The sequence below is a fragment of the Toxoplasma gondii genome, chromosome X, assembly GCF_000006565.2.
Source record: "Toxoplasma gondii ME49 chromosome X, whole genome shotgun sequence".
NCBI classification, from domain to species: Eukaryota; Apicomplexa; class Conoidasida; order Eucoccidiorida; family Sarcocystidae; genus Toxoplasma; species Toxoplasma gondii.
The window spans coordinates 5,291,697-5,312,507 of NC_031478.1; the positions used below are offsets into that span (position 1 = coordinate 5,291,697).

The 20,811-nt window shown below is 53.1% G+C and overlaps 4 protein-coding genes and 2 non-coding genes across 6 annotated transcripts; 5 read left to right on the forward strand and 1 right to left on the reverse strand.

Annotated features, from left to right (window-relative positions):
- The first annotated feature begins 657 nt into the window (after positions 1-657).
- On the forward strand, positions 658-4,167 carry TGME49_236130 (signal recognition particle (SRP9) domain-containing protein). The gene is made up of 6 exons (XM_018780452.1): positions 658-941; positions 1,648-1,814; positions 2,126-2,255; positions 2,863-2,931; positions 3,312-3,441; positions 3,961-4,167. The coding sequence occupies exons 1-6, from the start codon at positions 882-884 to the stop codon at positions 4,023-4,025; spliced, it is 621 nt and encodes a 206-aa protein (XP_018635803.1). The 5' UTR covers positions 658-881; the 3' UTR covers positions 4,026-4,167.
- Positions 4,168-6,226: 2,059 nt separating this feature from the next.
- On the forward strand, positions 6,227-10,546 carry TGME49_236140 (hypothetical protein). Its single transcript, XM_002368958.2, has 2 exons — positions 6,227-6,949; positions 7,298-10,546. The coding sequence occupies exons 1-2, from the start codon at positions 6,487-6,489 to the stop codon at positions 10,006-10,008; spliced, it is 3,174 nt and encodes a 1,057-aa protein (XP_002368999.1). The 5' UTR covers positions 6,227-6,486; the 3' UTR covers positions 10,009-10,546.
- Positions 10,074-11,625, forward strand: TGME49_236150 (hypothetical protein). Its single transcript, XM_018780453.1, has one exon. The coding sequence runs from the start codon at positions 11,003-11,005 to the stop codon at positions 11,381-11,383; it is 381 nt and encodes a 126-aa protein (XP_018635802.1). The 5' UTR covers positions 10,074-11,002; the 3' UTR covers positions 11,384-11,625.
- TGME49_236160 (hypothetical protein) lies at positions 10,849-20,689 on the reverse strand. Its single transcript, XM_018780454.1, has 10 exons — positions 19,157-20,689; positions 18,676-18,736; positions 17,625-17,753; positions 17,131-17,193; positions 14,436-14,838; positions 14,037-14,164; positions 13,801-13,836; positions 13,076-13,423; positions 12,382-12,431; positions 10,849-11,905 (listed from the first exon to the last, which is right to left on the reverse strand). The coding sequence occupies exons 1-10, from the start codon at positions 20,008-20,010 to the stop codon at positions 11,695-11,697; spliced, it is 2,283 nt and encodes a 760-aa protein (XP_018635801.1). The 5' UTR covers positions 20,011-20,689; the 3' UTR covers positions 10,849-11,694.
- On the forward strand, positions 15,281-15,353 carry TGME49_236153. The gene has a single exon. It is a non-coding gene; the product is annotated as a tRNA-Arg (tRNA).
- On the forward strand, positions 16,698-16,770 carry TGME49_236158. Its single transcript has one exon. It is a non-coding gene; the product is annotated as a tRNA-Arg (tRNA).
- Positions 20,690-20,811: the final 122 nt, after the last annotated feature.

Consider the following 20,811-nt stretch of genomic DNA (forward strand, 5'->3'; position numbering starts at 1 on the left):
GGTTGACATGTACGTGAGTCCTCAGTTGAGGCAGAACTGGACTTTATCTGCCAGCGAATGGGAGGAACCAGGCTCGGTGTCCTCGCAAACCCCCCCCCTAAACGCTAAACACTTCCCTACAGAGCGTTGAACGACGTGCTCTCGGATCCGATAAACAACGCCTTTCAAGCTCGAAACCAGAGCAGAATCCCCTGACAGTGTTTTCCTCTTGTAGTTGTTAAACGATAGGCAACAGTAATCCAGAAAGCGTACGCCTCGGTCATGACGTGAAGGGCGTTACGTTGGTGTCGGTTTCTCGTGATGTTCAGCTGTACGGCCTACACAACCGCATTATTCTGCTCTTGACGTGGACTGCGGGATCGCGCCTGTCCTCTGTCGTTTACTGCGAGAACACTGGGCTTTCAGTGTGTGTTTCTGGCCCACCGAAGAGTCTTGCTTGGTAAACGCCTTTACATTCGCCTCCCTGCATCCACATGCCATGAATCGAGGTCGTGTGTGCGGTGTAGACGCCTCGATGCAGCAGAGAACGAAAACGGCAACGAACGCATTTGAAGGCAATTCCATTCCCAGGCTTCTTCGCGGAACCCTCTTTCTCACTTCTCTCACTCCCGCCACGATCCTCGAGTGCCGCGGCACCGAGGCAGTTCTGCACGTTGTGCTTTTTCTCAGTTCCTGTCTGCAGCTGCTGGCTCGAATTTCGTTAGCAAAAGGTTTTGTGTGGCTTTCTGTCGAAGAGGTGAGTGCGTTAAAAAGTGAAAATCCGGCAATTAGCACAGAGTGGCTGTCCCGTGTGCAGTGCGAATGCGCCTATCGGATTTCCTGCAGTGTCCCCGACGCCTTTGTTTTTTCCTGCGGAAACAAGTCCTCCGGAAACTCTCAAAATGGAACACCGAAAGCCTTTCAACGACAGCATGTTTGCCCCCAATACAAAGCCAATGCTTGTGATTTCCACCAACTGCGCTTCAGAGAGACCGTCCAGCCTCGACAGCGAATTTTGCAGGGCGAAGACAAGTCCATCTCAAGCCACGCGAATCTGAAGCAAAGACAACTCTGAAGGAAAGGCAATCGAAATCACCAAGAAAGTTCCCAGCTGGACGGTTTCTCCCCCAACTCGTCGTGGGTGTGTCGATTTCTGCCGCAAAGTCAGCAGCGGAAATGCATGCAGCCTTTGCCCCCCAGTATTTGTCAGATGAACACTTTGATTCTTTTGCTGTATTCGGCGTTTCTGCTGGACTAGACATCACTTTCCATTTTTCCCGCTTCCTTCTGCTTTTCCTGGTTTGTTTGCTTGCTCAGGAAAGCTCCCTCCCTCCCCTGTTGGTTGTGTAGAAACACCCCGAGAGAGGCGAGAGACGAAGTGTGCCAGTTGTGCTGTCTCCGTCTTTCGGAAACTCGCTGTCCTCCTGGACCAGTTCCTTCGAGATTTTCAGACTCGTCTAATCTTTCCTGCGACAGACACCCCTCGCTTTTTTCCACTGCATGCACAAGGTGCTCTTGGTCTCGTTTTTCCGCGGTCACACATCCGAGCGGCTGTTCTTTGTTACGTCGTATCACCTTTTAAATCTGTAGAAACCTCTTTCTTGCGACAGTCTTTTTCTCATTTAACGGCGCCCAAGTTGCTCCTTCGGGATTTCCTTTGACACGAAGTCAACGCCCCAAAGCACTGCTTTCTTCAAGGAGCAACGCTCCGTTCTCTTCCACAATTCATCTGCTTCTTGCTGCTGGATTCTCCCTTCTCTTCCGTCTCGTTGGCACTCCTCTCTGTCGTCCGAGAAGTTCTCGACCAGCTCCGAGAAAACAACGTCAGCCTCCAAGTCAGCACAGACACCCGAGAGCTGCTCCACACTTCTTTCGTTTCTCGTTCTCCGTTCTTCGACGAACTCCAGATCCTCTGTCCACTCCCGGAACGAGAAAGAGGAAAGAAGACTGGAGTTTCCCTCGCTGCTTCTCTGTTTCTCGTTTTCGGGTGCGCGTACACCCTTCCCATTTCCCCTCTCCAGGCGTCTGACGGACTTCTTTCTCTCGGTCTTGTTTCCTCTCTCTGTGCTTCCCCCGCCGCGGCCTCTCTCCTTTCCTCTGGCCTCTGCCGAGACCTCTCCTCTCGGCGTGACTGGTGTGCATGCAGTTCAGCGAGAAGAAGAGACGAGTTCGCCTGCAGACTCTCTTCGACGCTCGTCTGCAACATGGTGCTCCTTTCTGACTGGCAAGCCTTCGTGCTTGCAGTCAGAGACATGTTCCTCCACAGTCCGAACACGGTAAGAGTGGAAAAGAAACATTCACCTCGCACCCGGGTGTATGTGTAAACAGGAACGGATCCAAATAAAAGGACTGTCGTTTCATTTACTTCGTGTCTTGAACTTCTAGCCGCCAGAATCTCTACACAGATAAAATGAATTATCAACTGTTTTCACTCCCACAACTTTGTTCAGGAAGTACCCACTTGGTTTAGGAGGCATGTTGTCGGTAGACACACAGCTACACAAAAACGTCCTTTCCGTACCATCGCCGATTAATGAATCTCCTTTTATATTCTGTCTGTTTTGCCTTGTCTGTCCGTATTTTTCTCATTCATCGAGCTCCCGCGTTTCACCAGGACACCCATATCTATCTCGATATGCCAACTCAGCTGCGCATATCTGCGTTTCCGTTTCTGCAGTTATCCATGGATCTATGGTTCCAGGATGTATACATATGCATATATCATATGTATATATCATATGTATATCTATCTGTATGTTTGTGCATATATATATGTATACATATTTGTATATATATTTGTGTATATACAGGTGTCTGTAAACATACGGAAGCAGGTTGAGGGTCATTTAGTGCGTCTGGTGTCTGTACATCCTGCGTTTGCAGACACGATATACGATGAAGTACAAGAGACAGTCTGCGGAGCTGACACTGAAGGTGACGGATAACGTAACGGTGAGGTCACGGAAATCGTTTTTTCGATTCCGAGCTGGTCTCTGTCTTTTCCTGTCTCTCTGTGCATCTGGCTCCCTGCAAGTGTTTCTCTCACTCTCTTTCCGTGAGTTCCCATTTCTCTCTGCCTCAGTGCGTCTTGTCTCCGTGTGTGTCTGTGTAGGCATGTCTCTCTATCTGTCTGTATCTACACCTCTACCATCTGCATATCTCTAACCGTTTCTCCCTGTACACTGTGGACGTCGACATCTGTTTCACCGCAGTAGACGCGTGACGTTCGTGTGGTATCTGCGTTCCTTGCATGAAGACAGGCGCGACAAGTTCCTGTGAAAACTCGCAAAACGGCGAGCACTCTTTGCCGCGCTGCATGTTTGTTTCTTCAGTGCCTCAAGTACAGAGCAACAAACCCAGCAGAGTTGAAAAATGTCGAGCGGCTTGGCCATGCATTCATGCAATGGACTCTCCAGCCTTCCTCAGCTTCGAAGAACCTCCCGTTCGACTTTCTTCCCTCAGGTAACATGAACTCTTTTCTCACCGTCGCTTCACACAGACCCTCGCATGGCCTGCGAAGTCTTACACCTGGACGGCTATGCACTTTCTCAATCACGAGCGTAAAGATTTACATATATATATATATATATTTATATCGGCATATGTATACACATACATCCACATGCAAATACATGTACAGATATAGACACATGTATACTCATAAGTGTAGATACAGATACAATACATCGACATATATATATATATATATATATATATATATGTATGTCGATACATAGATGTGCATATATATCTGTACGCATATAGTTAAGTATACATATATGCGTGTGGTGGTTTGGTGTAGATGCATACTGGTCGTAGGAATGCCGATGCGCTCGAGGTTCAATGATTGTAATCATCACGATTTAGTTGTACACCTCTTGGGAGGTCTGTGTTTTACGCTGGGGATGTACATACACATGTTCTGAAGTGAGGACGACTGTTTGGTTAAGTTGAAGGTTGTTTGTTCTCGGTTTGTTTCAGGGACGAGTGAATCGGCGCCGAGCCAGCGAGAAGGAAAACCACGCCGAAGAAGGAGAGGGGCGTAGCGACAAAGGTTACTCTCTGTGAAAACTGTCTTCTTCTGTTTTTCTCTGTTGCCGCCGCCTTTCTTTAAGGCGCTCTGATTTCTGCCGCCTTTTTGGAACTACCAGCGACTCTCCGCCGAACTTTTCGCGTTCAATTCTCTCGATCGAACAGCTGCACACAGCAGTCATCGCCCACTGAAATAAAGCGCTGACGACCGGAAGAGGAAGAGTTGACAAGAAAAGAAGGAGAAGGAAGAGAAGAAGGAGGGAAAAGGAAAGGAAATAGATGGAGAGAAAGTCGACGTATGCATCGGAGACACGAAACGAAGTTCCGCTGTTTCTCTTCTCCACTTTTCTTAACACCAAGAGGCTCTCCACGCACTGAGAGACACCGGCGACTCTTCTTCATCTTCTTTCTATGCTGTGAAGACAGGAGAGTTTAAGAGAGCGTAGCGAGAGACTGTGGCTACACCCTGTGTTAGGAAGTTTCTAGGAAAAACAGGCACCTCCCTTTTTGCGTCGGCTGTTCCAGATCTGGCAGAAGCGGATGTACTCGCGTTGCTCTGGAACAAGATGGCTTGAGGATTCTCTTCTTTCCAGAAAGAAGATCAAGTCTCTTCGCCTGAGGGACAGCGCAATTCTGTCTCATGTTTCCTGCGCACACAGACGCCATCTACTTTCAATGTAGCGATAGGTGAGTTTCGCGCGTCAGTTTCACGGAAGTTTCGCTTCTCACCGACGCCACAGAGAAACTCTCTGGACACAGCCTAGACAGAATCGCATTCGCTGATACAATGTGAAGGTAGGAAAAGGCAGAGAAAGGCTAACGGCAACAAGTACGGACTGTCAACTGGAAAAAGCAGAGCTGGAACTCTTTTTCTGAGCACGCGACGCTGCACAGCCGCTGTGGTCACTCGAGCAGGGTGTCTCTGCCGGAGAGACAGAGAGCCACAGGAGAGGAGAACTGAAATTTTGTGTAAGTCGCCTTTTCTCTGTCGCTTCTCTTACAAAGACAACGCATCTGCGGCCTTTTCAAGCTGTGTCGGTCGAAAACGATCTGCCTTCATTTGGTTTCTGTGTCTGACTGCCAGTGTTCTCTCCACAAGGCCCTCTGTCTCTCCTGTTCCCTACACCCAAGGGAGGGAAGCAACTCAATTTCCGTTGCTTTGCCCTTCCGGTGTACAGACACCCGAACGGAAGAAGAGGCAAGCCAGCGAGTCTGGGAGTTCTACATGGGCCAGACTGATAATTGGTGTCGCAGGGCGAGAGATCTTTGCCGTCGAACGCTGCTGGAAAGCCGCCTCGAGTCCTTAGAGGAGAAACAAATGCAAGAGCTGCGTGGAAAGCTCAGCTTCCCTCTGTTGAAAAACTCCTTAAATCGACGTGGAACTCACGTTATTTTGCTTCAAAAGAACGTGACTTCTTCTGCAGTGTTTCTGCCAAGGCGCGTGAGAAGAACCACACACACTCCCAGCGAGTTCCGAGAAACGTCTCTGGAAAAGTCAGGAAAATCCTCAAACGGGGTTCGGTGACGAAACCCCGTTGTCCTCCTCCGATGCCTTGTGTGCAACGGAGAGAAGGAATGTTTTTTCGGAAGTCGATGAAACTTCGAAACTGATGCGAAACGCCCGCCCAGTGTTCAAAACGCGTCGTGCTCTTCTGTTTGTGGAATCATTTTGGATGCTGCTGAAGGCGCTGCCACGAAGGCGACACCTGTCTCCTGCCCATCCGTGTCTCTCCTGCATATTTCTGTCTCTCTTTCCTCTCTGCGTTTCTTCCTTGTTTCTTTCCTGTCTCCTTTTCTCCGTCATCTGTCTTGTCTCTCCTCTCGTCTGTGGTACGTGGAACATTTGCTTCTCCGAGAGGAGAAAAATGTAATACTTTGAGGCCCCCTGTCGCTCGAAGAGCCGCGGACTCTCCAATCCTCTGTTTCTCTGATTTCCATTTCTCGGCTTCCCCATATTTTTCGGTTGACTTTCCTTTCTCTGACTCTTGTGAAATCCGAGGGTGACATGCACTGACACACAGTGCGCGTCAACAACGCGCGCAGTGACATGCAGAGACAGGAGGCGCCTGCAGCGAAAGGGGGACTTCGAGGATCCTTTTTCCCCAAGCAGCATTTTTAGGCCGAAGCTCCCTTTAACATTTTCGCTGTAAGAAGGCTTTGCGAACAAATCCAAAATAAAAGAAATCTCCGAAGCACCCCCGATTTCTTTAAGGCTGCGGCGCGCCCGGCCGGAACTGTCGTGTCTCCGCTTCCGCAGGCACCACTTGGCCGCCCTTTTGCAGACGAAAATCTCACCGCTGTCTTGTCTTTTTCAATGTTTTCCGTTTTTCACGCGCTTCTCTTTCTCACTTCACTCGGAACGAACTGCAGGTAAACGGCTGTTCGACCTCCTGGAGGGAGAAAAGCGAGGAACGGTTGTTTGTGCCGCATGCACTCTTTGACCATCTGAGATGTCATCATTTTTCGACTGCAACCATGTTGACTCGACGGCGACTCCTCCCCGTCTCGGGATTGTCTCCACGCCTGTGCGTTCCTCGAACTCTCCCTTCTTCCGTCTTCTCCAGCTTCCAGTCTTCGATTTCTCCTGGGCCAGTCAACACCCTGTGGACCGACCGCACTCGCGGCTTTCCCTTGAGCATCCTGTCTCTCAGACGCTTGCGCGCGAGCTCACAGTCTTCCGCCTTCGCGCGCCAAGACACTTCCTGGGTCTCAAACGTACATTGTCTCGCTGCAAAAGGACGGGGACGCGCATCGCTCCAGGTGGGGTACGTACACCCCAGCGGAGCTGGCGGCGGTCTCGCGGTGAGAGGCTTCGGAAGCGGAAGGAGACTCTCCTGCATCGAGGAACTGGAGAGAAGACTGGAGACGGGAGGAGGCGCAGGCGGCGGCGCAGGTGGATTCAACGCGAACTTTCAGGGTGAAGTCCTCACAGCGACAGGTGAGAGCGAAGAATCCAATCGGATGAGGCAGACAGTTCAGGTGTATGCACACCGCAGCGTGGACTGGCGGGAGGCGGTGAGGAACGAAGACTGAGACCCTTCGACGCGAGGAAGTCTGTGAATTTCGTTTCTGACGTTTCGCGGCAGAAGACTGACAAGACAGGGGAAGACTGAACAGAGAATTCAGGTTTAGACACAGCTCGAAACAGGGACTGAGGAAAATCCCCGCGCGCGACAGTGTTTCAGCTTGCGTCTCTCTCGAGGCTGTCTCGCCTGCCTTGCTCTCAACTTCTCGCTCTGTCTCTTCACACACTCGTCCTGTTCTTCTTTCCTTGCGTGTGACGCAGCTGATGTTTTTCTTGTTCGGGGGCTTGGCGCAGCGTCGGTCGGTAGTCTCGTTCGCTTCGAAAGCCAGCCGCCGCCACCGTCAACTGGCTCTGATCCCCAGGTGGCGAGGCCCTCGAGTGCGTCGCATGCGGCAGCCGCATTCAACGTCGGAGTCGTTCTTCAGCTTCTCGATTCAGACCTGACGATTGTCGGCTTTCTCGGCTGCTGCGGCGACACAACTCCGGCGCAACGCCTCCCTGTTTCCTCCCCGCCTCCACTCGTGGGCGATGTCTGCACGCTCGTTGAGGGTGGCGACGACCGCATCGAGGCTCCCTCTGAAAAAAAGCGGCCTTCGAGTTTCTCTCCCAGTTTCAACGCCCCTCTTTCTCCACTCTCTCTGTTCTCTTGCCTCTCCTCTTCCACCGAGAATCCTTTCAAGAAAACGCCTCGCTCTTCGAGTTTCAATGTCTTTTCTCTTCCGCCTCGCGGCGACTTCTCCTCGCCAGGCGGTGAAGCCGCTGCCCTCCCCACCGGCTCGGCAGTGCTGGACAGCCTGTCTCCTTTCCGGTTGGGCTCTGCGACCGCACTCGTCGGGCCGGTTGGGACAGGCAAGTCTATGGCGCTTCTGCCTCTCGTCGCCAGCCATCTTGTCGCCTCTTCAGACTCTCGCAGCGCGCCGCGATGGGATACATGCGCGCGAGGATCAGGCGCGTCGTCTGGCGGAGTACCTCCACCCGAGAGACCTCCTCCGCCTTCAGTTGTTTTCCTCGCCTTGGGGACTTCGCCTGCTGCTCTCAGGCAGTGGCTAGACACTCTCAGAGCGGTCGCCATCCCTTCGGCGACAGCAGCGGTCGTGTCTGCGGCGACAGCAGCTCCGGCGGGATGGGTCGACGAGGAGGAAAGACGAAGGAAATCGCGAGCGGCTGCCGACGGCGGAGCGTCTGAACCAGAAGAAGCTGCTGGCGACGAAGAAGCGACTTTCGCTTGCAGAAGCAACGCCGAGTTGGCCGCTTCTGTCCCGCCTGGAGTTCTCGTTCTCCACGTCCCCCCCGACGCGGGCCACACGTCCTGCTGTATGTACACCGCGCCAATGGTGGCTCTGAAGGCCGCCCTCGCGAGCGAAGCTGCCGGACAAAACGTCCTGCTGGTGATCGATGGAGTCGACGCGCATGCAGCCGCTGCTGCGCAACTGAAACAGACTTTGGGCCGGCTGCTCGCGTCTCCGTCGACGCGCACCGTTCTCCCGGCTTCCGGATCCCCAGGCGCGAGCGCCACGCGCGGCTGGAGTGTACATACACCTGGAGGCGGCCTGTCGATGGCTAGCCACCAGTCGGGCGTCGTGGACGGCAGCGACAGTGGGTCTCGCGTCCCCGTCTTGCCGTTTGCTTCCCTGGGGAGTTTTTACGGGCAGCTCGCGAGTCAGGCAGGCACCAGCGACGCGGAGGGCCGAACAGCCTCGCTTTCCCTCGTCTGCACCCTCGACACCCCGCCGGGTGTATCGACACCTGGGAACTCGGCGGCGGCAGGCGTCGGCGCGGATCTGACGAAGCAGGAGAAGCAGTGGAACCGCGTTGTCAGCTCCGCAATTCAAGGCGACGCTTCTGTGGGAGACACGACTCTGCGGAAAGTCCTGGAGGCTGCGCAGGAGGCGCTTGTCTCCTCCGTCGACCGCGCCGTAGTGTTCCAAACCGACGTTCAGCTCGACAGGCAGAGCGCAGATCAGCTGAACAAAGACCGTGTGTTTCAGTGGCGACATAAGAGCTGTGGAGACAGCCGAAGCCACGGCGACGGCGAGGCTTCGTGGCGGCGCCCCGTACGGAGTTTATCGCGGAAGACTGTGGGAGGCGTCGGATCTGTGTATCCGATGCTCGACTTGGACTTTCTGCTCTCTTCGTCTCCCGCGCTGCTCTCTGCAGACGCTTGCGCGGCCCTCTCTGCCTCGTGTTTCTCCCCTGCTTTCCAAGCGACTCCGCCGCCGCCCGAGCTTCTTTTCGACGCCCTGAAAGATCTCTGCCGCAGATACGGGAAGGCCCTGCGACACACAGAGAAGTCGCCGGGTGTGCAAACAGCTGGCAGACGCGCAGCGCCAATGCCTCCGCCTCTTCTTGCGGCTGCGGCAAGCGCCTTCGCCTGGCAACAGAAGGTGCTCGGGAGCCAGCGAGAGCGACAGGAGATGATGGCCGCACTCAACCTGTTCGTGGACATCTGGGAAGAGGAAGACCTGACCAGTCTCCGCATCGCCTCGGGTGTCTGTACAGCGCAGATCGCGGGACGCGTCTTCAGCGCCACGGAGCAGGTGCTGCTCCTGCGTGCGGCGGCGACGCTGCTTTTCTCTGCGCCGGCCGAGGAGGAGCGGGTCGCAGAGCAGCGACCCCAGGCAGTGTCAGCGAGCTACAAAATGCCATGGTTTGTTGGTCAAGACAGAGGTCTCGTTTCTTTCCGCGACATCTGCAGCTTTCAAGAAAGCCTTCTGAAGCTCTTCCGCGAGACGCACCCGACGGTGTGGAGGAGGCTCGAGGCGTCGCTCGCGCAGTCAGACGAGAAAGAGGTTGAGATGCATGCGCAGCTGGGGGAGAACTCGCAGGACAAGAAACTCGTCGTCGTGGAACGGGAAGGCGAAGAACTGGACAAACAAGTCACAGAACTCCTCCACGTGATTGGAGAAATCGACAGAGCCCTCCTTGCTCTGCGACACCAGCTGGCGCTCACCAGACCTCCAGCTGAAGAATAACACCACGGTGATCAGGGAAAAGCAAAGAAGAAAGAAGAGGGGGGAGACAGCCAGACGGGAGAGAAAGAGGACTGTGTCTCTACTTGCGCTCGTGAAAGAATCAAACGTGAGATCTCAGCTGTGAGCCGTTCGAGAGCGGCGGTGTGTACTCGCCGGGAACCTCTGAAAGGCGCAGCACTGTGTCGAAACAGTTTCGCGCCGAGGTGGAAGTTTGCACGCCCCTCTGGGGTGTATTGACACTTGTGTCGCTGAGGCCGATGTACACTTGACCCACACCGTGGTCTCACCTGTTGCGCAGATGAGCTTTTGGAGTTCATCACCTTTCGTTGTGTTTGAGAAGCGACGGTTTCCTGGTCTCGAGTTGTCCAGTTCCACATCTAAGTGAAGGTCGAGACACCTCGTTCGGTGTCTAGGCCTCGTGTACAGCTTGTCAATCTGTTTTTTCGTAACGAAACTCTCCTCAAAAATTGAAGCAGACTCGCCAACTCCCCACAACCCGCGGGGCTGGCTGTCCACGTCCAGACGCATGCAGCTCGCACATCTTTTTGTTGTTGCTTTTCTGTAATTTTTCCTCTTTTGCAATCCTAGAGGGTACCTTGTAGGCGTGTCTACATATACATAGACATTTGTGTTTAAATATGTATATATATATATATATATAAGTATATATGTATATGTATATGCGCGTATATGTGTGTATGCAGTTTTCCAAGCACAGGGGAAGCGACTGGATTGTGGAGTGTCTGCTGCAAAAATAGGGTGACATTTTTGGGACGCCCGGGGGTGCTCCGTCGCTTGCAGGAGCCGCCGTTCGCGGGGCGGTTTGGTGTTTCACCTGTGCTCGAGAATGCTAAGGTTACCACCTGACATTTAACATTTCTCTCTGTCGCTCGGTCTGCCGATGCGAAGCTCCTTGGTCGGACTCGAGCTGCGTCCGGTCGCTTGACGCGCGCTTGAACGAGGCAGGAAGCGTTCCTCTTCGCGTCTAGAGGAAATGAAGAGCCGCAGTTCGTTTCCGTGGTGCGGCGTTTTCTTTCCCCTCAGCTCCTTTCTGCTTCCCTGCTTCCCCTGCGCAGCCGAGAGTGGAGCAGAGAAGCTTCTGGTCAGTGTCTCTGGAGACGAGACAGACGACCAAGCGAGCACTGAACGCGAAAAAAACCCGGACGCCCGCGAGCGTTTCGTCCAGGCCTTCAATGGCTCGGACAACAAGCGCGACAGAGAGAAGGAGGCCGGACGCATGCGGCCGAGAACCAACGTGCAGCAGCCTCGCCAACGCGCGACGGACGCCTTGGATTTCTTGGTTTCACAAACAGAGACCCCTTTGCTCGGGTGTCGACAAGGAACTGGGACATGCGACAAAGTGAATGCGAACTGAAACTTTGAGAAAACAAACGCAAGAACCCACTCTACGGGCTACACCGCAGATGGACGAGAGAAGACATGAACAGAAGACGCAGACAGCCTGCACAGACGCAAGGGAAAAGAGACGCTACCAAAGTCAGGAAAGAACCGACACCGTAGGAGACAGAGAAGAAGTGCGAAACGACGTCTGCGAGCGAGGCAAACACACAGTGAGCTTTCCACGACGAACGCGGAGCGAAGCCTCAGGGCGCAGAAGCCGCCGACAAGGCAAAACCTTAAACTCTTGAACATCTTTGTCTTGGCTGACAGCGTGCTCCGGGAGCGTTACGGCTTCCGACCTGTCTGGTCTTCTTTTCCAGCACTCCGTTTTTTCTTCGATTTGGAAGAAGACAGGGAGAAGAACGAACTCCAGGAGACTGAGGGGCGGAATGGCGGGATCCGCGTTGGAGGAAGAGAAAACGAGAGCAGGAGAGGAAACGGAACGCCTTCCACTTCGTCATGTTCACTCGATTCGCGAATCACTCGGACCGAACTCCTGGAAACGCAGGCCCCAATCAACGAAACAGAGTTCATAAAAAACGCGCATCTATTGCACAAGAAACCAGCTTCACACACACACACGTCCACAGTTGCTTAGACGCTTTCTCCATCTCATACTTTTTCCTTAGACGTCTTGTCTCTCTATTCACATCAAAGTACACATACATACACGCATACGCGCATATGTACGCAAGCACATACATCCTGCTAGCTGGAACTACGTGGACTCGGCTCGATAAGCTTGGATATATACACGCATCTATATATGGTCGCACGGAACAGGGCGAGCAAGTAAGTCTGCAACAAGTTTGTTTTTGGACAAATGAGTGGAGGCGAGCTTCGTTCGTCCTAACTTGAGTCTAGAAGAAGTCTTTGCGTCTGCAGAGAAAAGTCCCTGCCGCAGACAAAGACCATAGAGAGCGGGACTTTTCTGTTTTTGGCAAATGCAACGAAAACGCCTCCACGCCTTACACGAGGGTTTTGAACGGAGCGGACGCGCTCGGTCGCAGTGCCTCGATTCGCTGAAGGAGCAAGAATGGGGAAAGACTGGAAAGAATTGGAGAAAAAAAACGGAGAACTCCGAGGAAACAAACCACACCGTCCCGCGGTCTGAAACCGACAGGCCGCTCGAATGTGAAATCCACTATCGAAAGAAAGTGCACTGCTTTCCCTTTTCTTTGACAGACAGCATCCCCGTCGTCGACGCCAACTGCGTCAACATGAACTCACGAATGCCCATTCTGTTCTCGCCGCGCTTCGTGCTACAATAAAAACCAAGAAGGCAACGGATACACGCGTCCACTGACTTCCCGTTCAGACGGAAACCTCTGACACTGGGATGACTCTGATGCCCTCAAAACAACTTCACAAACTGCGCACAGGTTTCGAAAGATACATCTACCTATCGAAATGATTGCACCGACACACAAATGTATACATAGAAACAAAGAGACACAGAGAGCGTCCCCCTACACTTGAATCAGTTTTAGCTATCGATCGATCTATATCTATCCGTATCTATCTGTTTCTATCTGTGTATCGATACAAGTGTATGCATATGTATGTATGTATTTATGTAGATGTGTGTGCATGTATTTGAGAAATGCTTGCGGAGATGGACTGAAAAAAGCGAGAGGTTTGTCCTGTGCGTTAAACTTTGACATACGAGTTCAGCGATGTTTGGAATGCGATGGTCATTCGCGTGGACTGCCGCTGTCGCTTGATTACTCTCCGAAGCGTTTGTGCCTCCAGGTTTACTGGTTGCAGAGAAAGTCAGAGAAGCTGAGCCTTTGATGCTGGTCGCGGTCATTTTCCCTGCGAAATAGGAGACCTGGATGTCGATGTGATTCTCTGGGTTCGTCCGCGAGCCGCGCACACCAGAGTCTGTCGCCGCTTCTCTTGCATGCGCCGGCCCTGCTCTCTCACCCTCCACAGGCGCCCCTCGCCTCGCCTGCGCGGCAGACGCGTTCCGAAGAGCTGTTTGGTGCAAGATCCGCCGGAGATCGGGGTGGTTCTGCATGCAACAGCAGAAGAGAAAACGCAGGCCTGCCTCTCAAAGAGTCGCGCAATCGACGGGGAGGAGAGGAAGCGAGGAGAAGCGAGGAGAAGAGAGAAGAGAAGAAGAGAGTGAAGGAGAGAGAGAAGAAGAGAGTGAAGGAGAGAGAGAAGGAGAGAGTGAAGAAGAGAGTGAAGGAGAGAGAGACGGCACAAGAAGAGGAGAAGGAAATTCGCGTGTGGGGTCTTGGGCAGGAAGCGCATCGTGGAGCGGACAAGAAAGAAAAGGGGAGGAGAAGGACGAGGAAAGCCGAGAAGGCGAAGGGGAATCTGGCCCGAGAGACAAGTCGAAGAAAGGTGCAGAGCAGAGGAGAGTTTTCAGGGAGTCAAACTGACCTGAGAAAAGTAGCTGAGATACTGGTAGCACGCAGCCTGCAGAGCACAGAGAGACCCATCGTGTGTGGATTGCGACAGCTGAAAACAGAGCTTCACTAAACCTTGCTGCATGCATCATGGCTTCCCGAACTTTCTCGCCGAAGTTCTGTGCAAGCGTTCAGCTGAACGGGCCGGCGCTGCTAACGGACTGGGCAGAGCGTTTGAAGAGCGGAGAAGAACCTGAGAGGCGAACTCACCCGATCTATTGCACCCCGGATTTCCGAGCAGGTTTGCCGGCACAGAAGGAGGAGAAGAAGAAAGAGGAGGAACGCTCCCACTGGGTGCCTGTTCGTTCGCGAGCTTCCCTCAACTTTGATGAGTGGGTCTGGAGAAGAAGTTGGAATCAGCGCAGGAAGAAGCGAAGACGCAAGCGGCTGAGACACGAGAAGTTCTCCGAAAGTGACAGAGGGAAACAAGAAAGTCGGAGAGAGTTCGAATGGCACCTTTTACTCTGAGACGCGACAACGGGAAGGAAAACCGAAGAAGAGAACTGCTGAGAAAAGAGCGCGAACCGATCCTCTGCCTGTCTCCTGTTCTTCGAGAAAGAAGACACACGCAGACTACAGAAGACTGTCTCCTTTCCTTCTTCGTCTCACCAATATCGGGGTTGTCGTAAGGATTTCCTTTCACAGCAATGAGGACCTTGCTCTTCTTCTTCTTCTCCTCCTCCTCCTCTTCGCCTCCCGAACTCTTCTCGTCTCCCTCCTCTCGCTTCTCGACGTGTACAAAGAGTGACTCGATCGTCCACCTTCCCGTCGCTCCATCTTCTTCTTCTTTTTCTTCTTCGTCTCCTTCTTCTTCTCCTTCGTTTCCTTTTCCGTCTTTTTTCCTCGAGCTGGACGTCCCTCTGGACCGTTTCACATCTTCGTAGGCTTCCCCCGAGGCAACACTCACGAGGGCGAGATGCACTGCGCGAATGCGGTCGCGCAGCCAGAGTTTGAGGAGGAAAGGTCGCTCGCGCAGAGCGCGCCAGTCGAGCTCATCTCCTGCAAAGAGACTCTGCGAAGAGAGAAGCAGAACAGAACTGACGCTCGAGAGTCTACTCGGTTGAAACTGCCGGAGTCGCGCGAGCGAAGCGGGGCGCGTTCTGGACTGGCAACCACACGCGTCAAAGGAAAAAAGGAACAGATGGAAATGAGAGAAAACGAGGCACTTGCGTGAGAGGAAGCGAGAGAACATCCACACACAAACACAGTTCCTCGAAAGCGGCAAACGAGGTCGAGAGGTCGCTCGGGCATGGCGGCGAGAGCGAACCCACGGGGGAGAGGCGCTCGCCAAGGGAGAAGGAAAGGAAAGAGGGAAAGACAGTTGCGAGACTCGACAGTTAGGAAAATCCTTCTGCGGAGAAGAACCGCGCCCTCCAACAGAGCACAGATGGTTGGGGGGGACGACGGGGACATGCGAGAGAGAACAAGACAAGGAAGGCCCCCGTGTCTCCCATGCCCTAGTGGCGCAATGGATAGCGCGTTGGACTTCTAATCCAAAGGTTGTGGGTTCGAGTCCCACCTGGGGTGGATTCATTTTTCGAGGAAAAATGGATAAAAAACTATTTTTTAACAAATCCCTTTTTAAAAAAATCAATTTAAGAACCATTGTAATTCGTCCCCTCGAGAAATCAGCGGATTTAAACTTCCAGATTCCGCGTCAACTCCTCCTCTCCCTCCTCTTTCTCCTCTTCTCTCCCGAGCCATTCTTCGCGTTTCCTGAGATGCGTGTGACCTTCCTGGAAGGCGAGAGAAAAGGGGAGGCTCAGGCACAAGAAGAAGACTGGAAGGGAACGGTTCTCTCTGGCGCGCGGTCTCAGAGAAGGACGGCGAGTCTTTCGCCTTTGACGCATCGCCCAGGGGATGAGACACCATCCCTTTTCTTCTCCCCGACTGCTGTCCATCATCGGGACTCGGAGACGCGCGGAGGAGGCGTCGCGTCCACACACCCGCAAAAAAGCAGTTTCACCTGCTTTCTTGTTCTGTTGAAAAATGCACGCCCGCAGAACAGAAGGCAAGAGCGCCACAGACTGCCTCTCTTCTCTCTCGACTTTCTTCGTGAATTGAAACGCACAAACCTCACACCGGCGACTCCCCTTTTGGTGTCTCTCGCGACGTTGCGGCGCCACGACAGGCACTGGGGGGGGAATTCGCTTTCGTCTGTGCATGCGTTTGAACAGATGTTTGTTTTCACATGAAGAAAAACCGGGCGAGGAACAAAAACCCTCGAGAAAGAGGACATCTTCACTCTCGTCAAGCTCCCGCAGCAGCCTGCCGGGAGCCACCGCGAGCAGAGCTGCTTGGACCCTGCGCCTACTAGCCAGGGTATGTCTCATCTTGTCTCGACTCCCGCCACAGGCCGGCGCGAGGAAATCCGAGCTCATGCGAAGTGAACATTTCCGGTCCTTTCGTTCACTCATGGAGCGACCTCACAGACTGCCGCTCTTGGACCATCATTTGAATGGACGGAAACCAAGGAAACGCCGCGTCTGCAGGGGCGAGTCGACATTTTCGACGGTTCCTTCTCCAGGAAGCGAAACGTCCACACAAGACAAAGACGACATCCACTCTTCTCGACTTTTTGAGAGAGAAAGGCAAAGCTCTCCTGGCGTCCCCCTCTCCCTCGCCTTGTCTTGCCTCTTCGCGCCCGGGGGATGCGAGAAGCCTGTGCAGATGGAGAAAACTCGCGGTTTTTGTGCGACCCAATATGCTCACGAAGATCAGCGGAACGAGCCGTTCCTCCGCGGCGAATGCGGAGTGAACTTGTTCTTGCTGAAGGAACCGCGGCATGCAAGAAACGCCGCCGAGACCGAGCAGTGGCGGAGACTCACGATGCAAAATTTCAGAAAAGAAATAAAAAAAATTCAATCACCAGCCCTTGTGGCGCAATGGATAGCGCGTTGGACTTCTAATCCAAAGGTTGCGGGTTCGAGTCCCGCCGGGGGTGCTTCTCTCAGATTTCTCGGATTTCTCATCTCTCTCTTCTCTCTCTTTGAACGCAAAATCTCTGGAGGAAAACAGAGGCCATTTTGTGTGTTTTTCCATTCCTTTTTTAACGCAGTACGCGCGTCTCGGCCGCCTCGCGTTGCGCGAGTTGAGACTGGGTGTGTGACTCTCCCTCCCTCGCTCGGATTTCTCTTTTTTTCGAGGCGGAAAATATTCACCGGCTGCGAGAGGAGACGCCGACACCAGACAGCGAAGAAAACAGCCAGAAAAAACAGACTGTACAGGAGGTGAGCACAGGCGTCTCCACATGCTTTCGGGGAGAGCGCAAAGGGAGAAGAAGAGGAGCTTTCGCGCAGCCCACCTGTGAATCTTCTTCTTCTTCACCAGCGTCAACCGAGTCCGGCAGAAAAGCAGAGACGAAAACCTGAGAAAAAACGCAAAGTTCCCGAACGTGGAACGAACCGCACGGAAACAGAGAGACATCAGAGAGAGTCAAAGACACCCGAAGAAACGAAGGCGCGGGTCCGAGTCAGACCAGCAAAAACGAAGAAAGAGTCGACATTCAAAGAATGCCAAACTATTCGCCTCTGCCGATGCAAAAACAACTTTAAAAATCCGACAAGCAAAGGGAGCTGCGCCACACTCTAACACACCTCACAGCTATCCATACCTTCGGACAACTGGGCAACCGTACATATATATATATATATATATATATAGGAATGCATGTAATATATATATATATATATATTTGTATAGAGAGAGTAGCAGAACCACGCACGATTGAAAAATATATGCGGAAGTGAATGGAAACGGGGGGGGACGTAGAAGAATCGTTTTTGGAAAACGACTCACCGAGCCTTTCGCTTTGGGTCCGGCAACGTGGAGTTTCGCGCGTTTATGCAGTCCTGAAGAATCGGTTGAGTCTTCTGCGCTTTGGAATTCCAGTGGACTTCCAAAGACCTCTCGAACGGTCTCATGTTTCTAGAAATAAAAGATGAAAACGAATGGGGACGAGAATCACACAGAAGAGACGATGCATGCACTCTTGCTTTACTTCTTCGTACATTCGCGCCTCGCAGATGTCGATCTTTTACATCTCTCGTTCTCTCGGTATGTCGATCACCTATCCAGACACATGTCGCTATGTAGCCCTGTCTGCGTCTCCATCATCGCTCTGCTTAACGCTTCCCCGCAATTATACATATATATGTATATAAATATATATAAATATATATATATATATATAAATATATATATATATATATAAATATATATATATATCAATATGTTTATGTATATATATGAATATGTATATAAATAAATATATCTGTGCATCAGTGTCTAGTTTTTTAGCTGTATCTATGTCTTCACGTTCAACTTTCTGTCTCTACGTAGGTCTCTCTGCAAGTATGTATACATACAGCTTCACATGTACATGCATGTGTCAGTAAGCATACAGATGCATTCTCAAGAACAGCAAGCTTCTTTCGCTTGAAACAGAAGCTGCGACATGCAGCTTTGTCTCTGGCCGTCGAGGAGAGAGGCTCTCCCGCGAAGAGCTTCGGTGAAGAAGCTGAAGGAGACACCCCACAGAGACGTCGGGAGCCCCCCCACAGCACAGGAGACCCTTTCAGAGCGAACTGTATGTTGTCTCTTCTCAAGGACGTTCGTCGACAATTCTTTGGAAGAGGCAGCATTGAATCGGAGGAGAGAAGTGGGAGCGAAGAAACGAAAGCTGGCTGCGAATATGAGGAAGGCTGCAATCTTCGTCCGTGCCTCTTCTGCTTCGGTTTTCTCGTTCCCCACTCCTTGCCTCTCCTTTTTCTCTTTCCCCTCGAGTTCTTCTGACTCTATCTCTTCTCCACCTTCGTTCGTTCTTTCTTTCTTTCTTTCACTCGCATACCCTCACGAGTCGACGCGCCTCAGCCAGGTACGGATGCCTCTGATCTCGAGTGTTGGTTTTCCTGCGGGGAGAAGAAGAGACTCGGTCGGCGGTCAGAGAAGGACAGAAGTGGAGACAGTCCACAGCGACTCGGAGCGGCGCCTTTGAGAGACACAAGAAGGAGATCCGTTTCGAGACTCAAGGCGACACTGCATGCAGACTCGAAGAGCGACAGTCAGAGCGACGCTGCTTGGCCGAAGTCGAAGGCCCTTCGGCGTCTGCAGGGATCGCGCAGGCGCGGTTGAAGTCGCGCGAGAAGAGAGGAAAGACATGCAGTTCTGGAGAGGCAAGCGAGACAGGAACAGGTCAGGAACTGCGGGACTCGCGGAGAAAAGAGGCCGGAGAAGAACGCGAGAAAAGGCATCGCGAAGGTCCGACGGCGAGCGAGCACCGTGGGGACAGAGAGAGACCAGAGAGACGAAAGGGAGATCCTGTTTCCTACCACTGGAAGAGAGCGAAGAGACCACAAGCAACTGCGATCCACGAGAGCGAAAGAAGCAGAAGAACCGAGTCCTCCACCTGCCACTGGAAGAAGGAGGGTGTCTCGTTCCTTTTGAGGAGTCGGCGCGTCTTCTGAAGGAGAGAGGCGAAGCCTGAGACTGGTGGGGACGAAGACGCGGACGCCGACGAAGCGGCGAGCAGAGCGCGGCGAGCCGGCGAGAGCGCCAGGACGCCCAGAGAAGGAGAGGCGAGTGACGCGGCTCGTGGAGGAGAAGAGAGGCGCCGGAGAGGCAGGAGCAAGGCGGAAACGGAGGAGGAAGAAGTCAAGTGAAGGCGCCGCTGAAGAGAAGAGACACCGCGACGATCCGAGAAGGCCCAACGCACGGACGAGACGCTGCTTTTCATATTTGTTGCGTGATGTCCTGTTGGAGAGAGAGACGAAGAAGAGAGAGAAGCAGCAGAAGCAGAAGAGAGAGAAGCAGGAGAAGCAGAAGAGAGAGAGGAAGGCTTGGAGGGAGAGCGGGAGATATGGGGGCGCAGCGCAGAAGCGAAGGCGGTCAAGGGGAGGAGACTAGCGAGACAAGGTTTTCTCGGGGAGGAGCGCCTCGAAATCCTTTGCACACTGCGCGCTGAGAAGAACTCCGCGAGAAGGCAGTTCCGTTTGCTCGCCTGCATTTGCCAGAGAGGCCGGAAGCCGCGAGGCAAAGGCAAGCCATCTCGCGCAGCAGAGAGGTACGACGAAGAGAGAGACAGGTTTGTGAAGCGGGCAGACGAAGAGGCAGGGAAGGAGAGGACATGAAAGGCAGGAAGCAAGCGAGAAGATGGGTGGAAGAGAGGTTGCGAGATACGAGCCATTTTGGAGAGACTGCGTTCGAGCAGAAAGTGACAGAAGGCTTTTTCGCATCTCCGCTGCTTTGCCCGTTAGCGCCTTCCGCCTCCTCTCTTCTCTCTTGTTTCGCGTCTGTACGCTCAAAGGGTTGATGCTTGTTCGAAACCTATTGGATTTGTCTTTTTTGGGAGAAAACAGCATGTGATGGAGTGACGACTCCTTCCTCTTCTTTTCCTCTCTTTTTGTTCTCGAACGTCGCTGTCGCAGCAGCATCTGAGCAGTCGTTTCGTTTCGCTCTCAGCAGGAGCGTCGGCGGTGGTCATTTGAAAGACTTGCAGAGCAGAATCGACGCGAAAACTCTTCCTGTCGTAGAACGAGGCCGCGTGAGTCCGTTTTTCGCGGGGCTGTTGTCAGGGCAGGCGAGAGAGGAAGCTTGCCTTTCGCGGAAGACAGAAGAAGAGAAACGCCTGCTCCGCCTTGTGAGTGCATGCGTCTGTGAAGCGCCTCTCCTTCGACGTTTGTCGAGAACTTCCGTGTGAGGCGAGAAGAAAGAGAGGCGGTCTCTGGAAGAAGCACAGCAGAGCGAAGAGGCAACCGAGAGAGGCGCCTGGCGCCTTCCTTTTTCCTCTGTTGTGTCTCCGGTCTTGCGTCGAAAAACGCGAGGGAGAAGACTCTCTCGCATGTTCCCTTCAGAGAGGGAGGAAGCGAAAAAGAGAAAATGGTGACCTCCGGCCTCGCCTCGATGCAAGCCTCTCGAACGCTTTTTTTCTTTGGAGAAAGTTACACGCTGCGAGGCAGAGACGCGCGCGCGCAACAAGAATCGGGAG

Coding starts and splice junctions, on each gene's coding strand:
- TGME49_236140 (XM_002368958.2), top strand. CDS start 6,487: ATGTTGACTCGACGGCGACTCCTCCCCGTCTCGGGATTGTCTCCACGC. Junction 6,950..7,297: donor TGAAGTCCTCACAGCGACAG/GTGAGAGCGAAG, acceptor CGTGTGACGCAG/CTGATGTTTTTCTTGTTCGG.
- TGME49_236150 (XM_018780453.1), top strand. CDS start 11,003: ATGAAGAGCCGCAGTTCGTTTCCGTGGTGCGGCGTTTTCTTTCCCCTC.
- TGME49_236130 (XM_018780452.1), top strand. CDS start 882: ATGGAACACCGAAAGCCTTTCAACGACAGCATGTTTGCCCCCAATACA. Junction 2,256..2,862: donor TCCTCCACAGTCCGAACACG/GTAAGAGTGGAA, acceptor CTGCGTTTGCAG/ACACGATATACGATGAAGTA. Junction 3,442..3,960: donor GTTCGACTTTCTTCCCTCAG/GTAACATGAACT, acceptor GGTTTGTTTCAG/GGACGAGTGAATCGGCGCCG.
- TGME49_236160 (XM_018780454.1), bottom strand. CDS start 20,010: ATGGCTCGTATCTCGCAACCTCTCTTCCACCCATCTTCTCGCTTGCTT. Junction 14,839..17,130: donor AAGAAGAAGAAGATTCACAG/GTGGGCTGCGCG, acceptor CTCTCTTCGCAG/AGTCTCTTTGCAGGAGATGA. Junction 13,837..14,036: donor TCCGGGGTGCAATAGATCGG/GTGAGTTCGCCT, acceptor TGTGCTCTGCAG/GCTGCGTGCTACCAGTATCT.